At 31.4% G+C, this 9,981-nt stretch overlaps 1 protein-coding gene across 1 annotated transcript; it reads left to right on the top strand.

Annotated features, from left to right (window-relative positions):
* The first annotated feature begins 1,186 nt into the window (after window positions 1-1,186).
* On the top strand, window positions 1,187-4,742 carry LOC111380478 (WAT1-related protein At1g25270-like). Its single transcript, XM_023004060.1, has 7 exons — window positions 1,187-1,665; window positions 1,845-1,907; window positions 2,482-2,598; window positions 2,684-2,948; window positions 3,049-3,207; window positions 3,323-3,474; window positions 4,267-4,742. Exons 1-7 carry the CDS (start codon window positions 1,475-1,477, stop codon window positions 4,571-4,573), a joined length of 1,254 nt encoding a protein of 417 aa, XP_022859828.1. The 5' UTR covers window positions 1,187-1,474; the 3' UTR covers window positions 4,574-4,742.
* The last annotated feature ends 5,239 nt before the right edge of the window (window positions 4,743-9,981 follow it).

Raw genomic sequence — 9,981 nt, 5'->3', positions numbered from 1 at the left:
AGCAATTTTAATTTGATAATAGGGCTGGGGAAAAAAACAAATCATGTCATACAAATTTAATTGCATTTAATAGGATTGGATCTATTATGGATGTGTTTTTTTTAATTGGGGTGTATTTAGTTTTAATTGGGTTGGATAAAATTAAATAAATTTATTTTCAGTTTGTTTTTGTAAGCGATTTGACGGTTTGAAATAGTTCGCAAAAATTGAAACTTAAACCAAACTATTTTGAAATGTTTTGGTTCGATAAAATCAAAACGTTAACGAATTCATATCAACGATTTTAATAAAGCGATTTCGATTTGATTTGACGATTTAATTATTTCATTGTTCAGCCTAATCTAAACCTAGAAAGTGGAGTAACAAAAATACAAGAAAAACCTTGTAGAGCTAATTTATTTAGAGAGCCTATTTAATTATTTGAACTTAGGTACAAATATAATTAGGCTTAAATAGGAAAAATTAATTATGCAACAAAAATAATTACCCGATAAATTAGCCAAAATAATGGTGACAACTGGAATAATTAACAAGAAATAATTTTCTTCTATTTCATTCAAACAAAACTTGTTTCACAATGGGATGCATTTTGAAACTTCCCCTATGTCCTGTTTGATAGGAATTAAAATCTAAATTTTAATTTAAATCAAAGTCAACAATTTAACTACATATTTCATTGAATCTATTATTTTTTAACTCCACATTTTATCAATTTCTATTAATATCTATTAAAATCTAACTTTACCCCACCAAATAAGGGCATAAAATAAATCAGTAAGGTCTATCATCACTTAAATTAGCGTTAAACACCAACTATAACACGTAAATTTTATTTTATATTATAAAAAATAATTATGAAATGCAGAAGAGGTCGAGGAAGAAGACAAACGTCAAAACATGTTGACAAATTAATGATGTCAAACATTTATAGAAGCAAAATTAAAGAGCACGATTTGACTATGACCATACACGTGCAAAAAATGAACATAGTTAACAGTCTGGAGTCCTCGAATATTAAAATACATTAAAAAAAAAAAAAAACCCTTCAATTGCTCACGTTTCCTAAGCATTCGGATGGTTTCAGGATTCAGGAACAGCTGGCATTGGACTGGCTCTCTTTCTCTAAACTTCTATCTTATATATATGAGATATCCGATAAAAACAGATATATAACTTGAGTTTTTTCCTTCTATTTCCCTCTCGGTTCTTCTCCTCTACTCAAGCAAGGACTCAGAAAGACTGAATTTATTTTATTTTATTTTGTTCCTGGTGTTCTCGGTAGACCTATTTGTTATGGTGGGTTAGGAGTTTGATTGAAAAATCCTCCATCCCTCTAAGGGTTTCTTCTCGGTAGATTCAAAATTTACTTTTGTGGGTTGAGAGTTTTGATCGAAAATTCTGTACATCTCAAGGTTTTTAAGATTCTTGTTGGTAGATTTATTTACTTTTGTGGGTTGGGAGTTTGATTGAAAATATGAAGATTTGCGACTCGTTACAAGGGTTGGAACCAACGTTAGTAATGTTGATGGTGCAAACAATATTTGCTGGAGTCAATATTGTTTATAAACTGGCTGCCAACGATGGAATGAAGTTGTCCATTTTGGTGGGCTATAGATTCATGTTTGGCGCTGCTTTTATGGTTCCGGTTGCACTCTTGGTTGAAAGGTTGTAATGCAGCTTTATTTTGAGAATTACTAGAAAGGATATTTAATTAAATTGTCTAGGAGTTATTTTTTCGATCCTTCACATCTAGGGTTTATGAATCCCTCGGAAAATTTGAAAAATCTAAAAGCTAAAATGCACGCACAGAAATTTCTTCGGAGTCTGAATTTTGAAATTTTCAGGAAGAAGAGGCCTAAGTTAACATGGATGGTAGTCTTCCAAGCGTTTCTCTGTGGTTTATTTGGGTAAGTTTTAAATTTTATTTATTTCTTAGATGACTTGTTAGATTGGGATAGGGTTTTTTAAGAGATAGAGATGAACAATCCATGTTTTGATTTATGAAGCATACAAAATAAGGACTCTCTTGAATATGGTTGAGATTTACTTTGCCTTTTTTCAACTGCTTTATGTGACACATGTTGTGTTGTACTCTATACATTTGTCCAGCATTAATAAAAGCTTTCATTGGCAAAAGTATGGTTCATGAGTATATTGGCTTTCATTGGCACACCTAAGGTTTATGATAGTCTAAGACGTTCTTCATGAGATGATGACTTCTTTAGCGAGTTGATAATTCAATAATATATTATATTATAATTTCTACTTCTATTGAAATAATTCGTTATTGATTAATAAATTGAGAGTAGAAATTATTCGAGAATAGTGTATATGGAGGAATTCAATTATTTGAGGCAATATACATAATTGATAATATAATCCTTGTGAGAAGATTACTATTACGATATTAATTCTTGGACCATGATTATGGACTCAATTTAATAGTTTAGGGCAATAATCAGTACGATTTTCTTATTGCAGAGGGTCACTCGGGCAAAATCTCTACTTAAAAAGTATGGCATTGACTTCTGCAACTTTTGCTTCAGCCTTGACCAATCTTATTCCCGCCATTACATTTGTTATAGCTGTAATCTTGAGGTAAATATACGTCTGCAAACTGCACTATCTTATCAAAATCAATGGAAATTTTTCTGTTTAGAATTTAAATAAATGTATTATTCAGGCTAGAGAAATTGGGATTGAGTACACTAGCTGGTGTGGCTAAGGTGATTGGAACCCTAACCGGCATAGGTGGAGCGATGGTCCTCACATTTTACAAAGGTCTAGATATAAACATTTGGAACACAAACATAAACCTCCTCGAAACAACTTCCAAACATCACGCGATGAGTCCTATACAAAGTTACCACAGTGGGACCGATGTTATATATGGTGCACTTCTATCCTTGGCCAGTTGTGTTTGTTATTCTCTCTGGTTGATTATTCAGGTGAGCTATCTAAACAATCTTAATTAACATGTTTTTTTCGTCCAACGTAATTTTTTCTAGGATTTCTTACGATTTTCTTGGTTTTTCTCGGTTGGGGCAGGCTAAGGCAGCCCAGCGGTATCCATGTCCTTACTCTTTTACTGCAATGATGACCCTGTGGGCGTCGATTCAAGGTACTGGATTTGCATTGTGTACAGAGAGAGATTGGAGCCAGTGGAAGTTAGGATTGGATATTAGACTCCTCACAGTATTTATTGCGGTATGCCTAATTTTCGTGTAATTTTTCGATGCATGCAACAACAAATTAAGCCTTGTTCTCATTGAATTTGGGGTTGGAAAATGTAATAGTTGTTCTTTTTATTATTTTCTTTCAGGGCGTGTTAGGTTCGGGAGTTATGTTCACATTAATTGCGTGGTGTATACGCATAAGAGGTCCACTCTTTGTATCGGTATTCAACCCCTTGATGCTTCTCCTGGTGGCTATTGCTGGATCTTTATTCTTGGAAGAGAAACTACACTTGGGAACGTACGTGTTTCTATTTCCCTTTTTCTTTTTTTCCTTTTTTTTTTAAATTAGTTTTGCGGTTCTTGCAAATGTTAAGCAAAGTGGAAAGGAATTTCACACAACCAAATAAGCTTGTTATACAAAAAGTGTGAAGAGAAATGTTTAAATAGTCTAATGAGCAAAATATCTAATCTATCCTAACCATACAAGTAAGAACAATCTATCCTTACCCTTCATGAGGTGGCCGAGTTGATTCCCCATACCAACACTTTCTTGGTCGAACTTGCTGCACCGGGCTTGTCTGGTGCAGTTTACCTGGCTGACGTGTTTTGTAATCTATTGTGTTAGCCCGAGGGTTTACCCAGTGCGCACCCAAAGGGTAGCGGCTACCGATTCCCCTGTCATAAAAAATAATAATAAAAAAAAAATAAAAAATCTATCCTTTTAATGATATAAATAGCGTAAGTACAAATGCTAAATTAATTAAGCTAGTACTGCACCCGCATCAACTGTATGGTGGTGGGTTTTTTATTTTTTGTGTCAACACCCAGTGAAAACGTGCCAAGTGTCCCCCTTAATTCCCCGGCAGTTTTTCCTCGTACACATAGCACGGTCGATTGTGCTAACAAGTTTCACAACTGTCAAATGTTTTGTTTTATGAATAAACATAATGGTTATTAATCTTGTTAGTTCGAGGTTTAGGCTGGAAAAAATTCTCTGTAGAGTCGAGACTCTGGAGTGTATATTGACCTCCAATGCTCATTGAAATGTTGTAAAACGATGCTAAAAGACTTTCGATATTGTGCATGGCAGGATAATTGGAGCTGCATTGATTGTAATTGGACTGTACTGTGTACTGTGGGGAAAAGGCAAGGAAAGCAAGAAGGTGGTACAGTTGGTGCCTGAAAATGACGACCAATCTGGACAAGTCGAGATTGAAATCCCATCTTCAACGCGAGATAACCATAGTCGTGGCAGAAAGGAGGCTGCAGAGAACGAAGAAGAAGAGAAAAGGGATCCTCGAGGTAGTTCTCGAGTTTTAGGAGGCCTTTACTGGTTGAAGAGGTCTTTACGGTTGGAAAGAACAAGTGTGAATGAAGAAATAGTCTTTATGTATTAAATTATAAGTAGAAAGAAAGAAATGGCGAAGAAGGATTAAGCCTATAACTTTATGTTTTGAACCATATTTGAAAAATGTGTTCGGGCTCGTGTACTTGTTAGAATGGTGCATCAGGTGAGGCCAATGTAATTCTTATTATTCTGAGCAGAGGACAAGTGAAGTAATTGTGTAATGAAATGGTTTTGCTATGTATATTCCTACACATCTGCAGGGCACATAGCTCATAAAACAATTTTAGTTCCATAGGAAACACGTCAAATTGTATTTATATTAAATTCAATTTAGACTGCTTATTTCTTTTTCCTTCTTTTTTAAGTCAACTACTTATTGCTTTTAACTTTGACTCGTGAGATATGTTTGTGATGAATATTTATGCAACAAAAAAATCGTTTGTATGGTACCATAATGTATCGAGTTGATCTCCTAAAGTAACAATATACATTAAATTGCACGTGTTAATTTGTTTTCTGCTAGGAAATTTATGCTTTATTATTGTTAGAGTACAGTGACCCGAATTTTGTTTGGCTCAATCCAAAAAGTTCGTAGTGCGACAATTGTAATGTAACCAAAATTATGAGAATTTTTGGGAAGGATAAAGCTTATTTGCCTGAATGATTTGACAAAAAGTTTAACATAATTGCATGTGGCGATTACTAATTGAATGAAAAAGTTTGCTGTATTTTAAATTGTCCAATAATAGAATATCGTGTTGCATTATGTCAATCTTGATGTTAATGTAACATGATTATTTTTGGAAATCTATGGTGATAGTGACATAAAATATAAATATCATGTGGTATTATACATATTTTGCTCATTATGCGTGTCATAAGGTATGTCTATCTAGCCGACTAATCATCAAGTTCAAGTAAAAAGGTTCTGCTTTCGTCCGTAACCTAAACTGCATATGGAAAACCTTACAAGTTGCAATTGTCCCTAGTGGCGGAACTTGACGTTCTACGTTGTCGAACATCATTTTTTTGAACAAATATTTTGCCGATATTTCGTCCGTCACTCGAAAACGAAGAAATTCATTTAAAATATTTTGACGGACGCAAATTTGTTCGAATAAGAAAAAATATATGGGCAACTGACCGCACAAGACCCTATATAAATCCGTTAGTGATTGTCGCACAAGTTGCTTCTATGATGTATTTGGTCGAGGCAGGTGGTTGATGAGCTTCTACAACTATTTACAGTTCGTCATGCCCATGCGATCTATATCGTTTCGAATTCTATCTTCAACTTTGTCTTTACTTTTAGTCGTGTTATCTTAGTTAACGAATGAAGATGTGTCTACTTCAATCGATGATTTTTTGAAATCCCTTAAAAGACTAAGCCCCTATTTGACATCCATTAAGTTAAAGCTATTTTTTCTCAAACTCATTTTTAACCACTCAATCACACAATAAAATATTTTGCACGTAATCTAAATTTTTTCCTACTTTATTACAACACACTCCAAAAAATCATTATTTCAAAATTTACTTTTCCCCCCCCAAAAAAAAAAAATCATTAAAATGAATGTCAAACAGGGGCTAATTACCATGTCATCATTGCATCCCAAAAGTTGAGTCCTACTTGAACTCCATGGCTCTTATTATGGTTGGTGATATCCTACATAATAGAAACTTCATTCCTACCAAACGACCCTTTTAACATCATTTTTTCTAGATAGCTTCTATATATTTTTTCAACCGATTGCGAATTGTTCCCTGAAAAATCCTGAATGTGCAATTGGCCCCTTGAATTAGTAAGCGATGTAGATCCATTACGAGTCACAAACCCCACCAAATGCTGGCCCGATGGCGCACCACACGCAGCCTCGTTAAAATTAGACATTTTAGGTTTTCCAAATTATAATTGTTCATGTTTATACTAATGTTTACCACCACAATGAGTAAATACCATCCTTAAAATCGAGTACGCAACTCTCAACATGCTTATAAATCCACAAAATAAATTTTAATTATCACTATCGTGTGTTTCTTATTTTCGAAGGTGAAAAACGTTTATGAAGTTTCTTTGTCCTCAACAAATATATCAAAAAAAGTATTCTCAATTAAGTAGTTGCATCAACCTTCAATTTTTCTACATTACGATCAAGTCTCAAACCTTTCTTCTACATAATTAAATATATATCGAGTGTTTATTTGGTTCAAATTTTATCAACTTTTTAACTAGTCAAGCTTTAATATTAAGCACAAGTCTCATGAGGCCGTAACAACTTTTATACCACTCATTTCAACAACTTTTATTAAAATCTATAACGTTTTATAAAAAATTTGGAAAACCGTCCTTAAAATAGAAATTCTCTCAAAAGGGGGAAGAACTAACAATCAGTTGTCTCCAGATCATAATAATTTTGATTGAACAATATGTAGATCTTAAGGGGTAGTTTGCCAAAGTTTTTAATTATCAGATTTTAATAAAAATTGATGAAATGTCTGTTTGAAAAGTTAATAAAAATTATCGATCTATTGAAATATATAATTAAAATTAATTATCGACTTTGACACTAAATTTTTAGCAACTTACGTACCAATACTAATTACAAGACATTTTTCCATGAATAAATTATGCATAATGCATAATGAAAAATTAAGATGATGTTTGTTCCGAACTTTGGGTTAGGCCTCAAACTGTATCCCATTATTATAAAGAGCCAAATTAGGCCAAAACATTAATGTAATCCGACATTCTAGTAATGCTATTTTGGGAAACATAATTATAATTACCTTTCAAAAGTGGGACTCTACTAACATTCCACAATTACCCACTGCCACAAATTTAGAATAATTACAATATTTAGACAACTTTCTATGAGCACTTGCCCTTTAAGGTTAGAAAATTTACATTAGAATGAGATTACTAATTGGTCGATGTAAAAAAATGGAGTTTTACTTTTCTACGTAATTGCATAAAGAGAAAAAGGTATTAAGTTTTGGATTGCTTGGTAGTTTTCCACTTCTCTTTTGAGTTAGTGGACAGGGTTCTCGATGGTAAACATTATTTTCATGAAAATACTATTGGAGACGATATAAAAGCAACCCAAATAAATTGGTGCATTAGCTGGAGCCAAGATTGGAGAATTAGCGGAATCCTCGTTAATTATGATTATTAGGAGATTTTGGTATGTATATTTGATTGGACAAGACTTTGTTCGATTTACGGATCAAATTAGGACATTTGCATAGACCTACCTATATTTTCTGTGCTGGCTTTATTAAAACCATATTCGGTAGAGATTAAAATCAATTTTTTAGTGAATTTTGATAAAAATTGATGGAATGTGTGGTTGAAAAGTTGTGGGCATTATAAAATATGTGATTGAGATTAATTGTTGAATTTGACTTAAATTAAAATATAGATTTTAATTGCAACCAAAAAGGTGCTAAGTCTATATAATTTAGCTTAAATCAACAATTTAGTGGGACATTTACACTGTATTCATAGATAAGAAAAGGATTAAGTCGATGTTTGCCCTCATTTTTTAAAAAACTTGTAGCAAACATGTGCATTGTACGTCTTATGTATGGAATGAATGATATGAGCAATATTTGTAAAGTAATGTAATTGATAATGTTAAAGAAAAAATTAAAATTGTTAGATAATGAATATATGTGTGTGTGTGTGTGTGTGAATAAAAGTTTTATAAAATTATGTACATAATGTGAAAATGTTGAATAAATGGAAATGTAATATTTTGTTTACTTATGCTAGACATTGATTGGACCATATTTCAACCATTATAGCGACATCGACCAACTTTGTGGTATAGACGGACACGAAGAATAATCGAATTAAGAGATGTACATTTGATTAAGTTTAAAATGTTTACTTATAAGTAAACTAAATGTACATAAATACTTTTCAAAATAAAAAATTATTCATTTCGTCTGTAACATAAACTTTTTTACCTTAAAAAAAAAAAATCTTATCTAAATACATTTAGAGAAAAAATTACGTACTAATAATGCTTGTCATATTCATCAATAGTATTTATTTTAAATTAAAAACCAAACTTACATTCAAAACGGATATAAATTTGAAAAATCTTAAAACAAAAGTTTTTGTTTTCTTTTGAATGGAATTAATAAAAATGGAGGAATAAAAATTCTCTTTTTAAATGTATCGAGATAAAAAAATCTTTTTCTTTTCTTAATATATTTATATTTTGTTAAGTAATTGGATTACCATCAATTTTTATGTTTATATAAAAATGATCACGCAATAATAATAAAACACCAAATACTATATTAATTATTTTTTAGGACACATAATATTAATTTTCATTAATACTTAAAAATTTGGTTTTAGTGAAAAATGTGTAATTGAGATGCGAAACTTGTGTTTAGTGAGGTGGATACAAATATAGAAAGGGTAAGTAACTTCTAATTATTTGGAGTAATTAGTATGGTTTTTAAGATTGATAGATAATTTCCTCCATCTTTGACATGTTCCCTCCTAATTATTGATCACATTTAGGCAAATTTTTTTCTTTTCAATTTATTGTCATTTGTATTTAAATAGTTATATTATCTATTATATTAACGAAACGTGCAATTGATAATCTTTTGAATGAAAATGTTGACAATTTTATGTGAGGATAAATTGGTAAACTAAATTTGATTAATGTAAAATTCTAAGTACTCCAATATAAGGTAGAATTGACATATAATTAACTAAATATATAAGGGCAAAGTTGGTATTCAAAAATTTCTCCTCAATTCACACTTTTAATATATTGTAGATGTAGATAATTGTTCCTTAAACTCATTTTTAACTATTATTTTATGGGATCCACAACTGTAATCAATTTTTCGACTACACATTTCTTCAACCTTTATCAAAATGTGTACTAAATGTGATTTTTAACTAAACCAAACAAGGGCTAAATCACAATAGAATGAAATGGATCAAAATAATTTTGACCAGTAGAAAATATATTATCATGATATTTGTCATGAACTACTAAAAGAATATACAAAAAAGATCGTATTATGCAACGAACACTATTAAAAAAAAAAAATCAATGTAGACGAAAAAAAAAAAAGTAGACGTAAAAAAATTAATGAACTTTATTTGCCGGATTCATGACTTGGAAGTCGAAACCGAAGAGGTATTCTATACACTAATCAATGTGATTAAAGATACTCAACAATAAATGTAAAGATGTGAATTTATTGCCTACAAGCGTTAAATGAATAGAGTCATTTAGGGGGTGTTCTCTTTGTGTTTCAGTTTTGTGTTTTGAGTTTTGAATTCATTTTGAGTTTTGTATTTTGAGTGTTTGTTTTGAAATTGTTGAAAATGCGTTCTTTTTGTTAGTTTATCAAAACAAAAAAAAATAATTTTTTTTTAAATTTTGAGAATCACCACAACACCACCTCAAAACACAAAAAAAA

The sequence above is a fragment of the Olea europaea genome, unplaced genomic scaffold (genome assembly GCF_002742605.1).
Source record: "Olea europaea var. sylvestris unplaced genomic scaffold, O_europaea_v1 scaffold2151, whole genome shotgun sequence".
Lineage (NCBI taxonomy): Eukaryota > Viridiplantae > Streptophyta > Magnoliopsida > Lamiales > Oleaceae > Olea > Olea europaea.
Note: the sequence above shows the minus strand (reverse complement) of the source record. Positions and strands in the feature narration are given on the sequence as shown.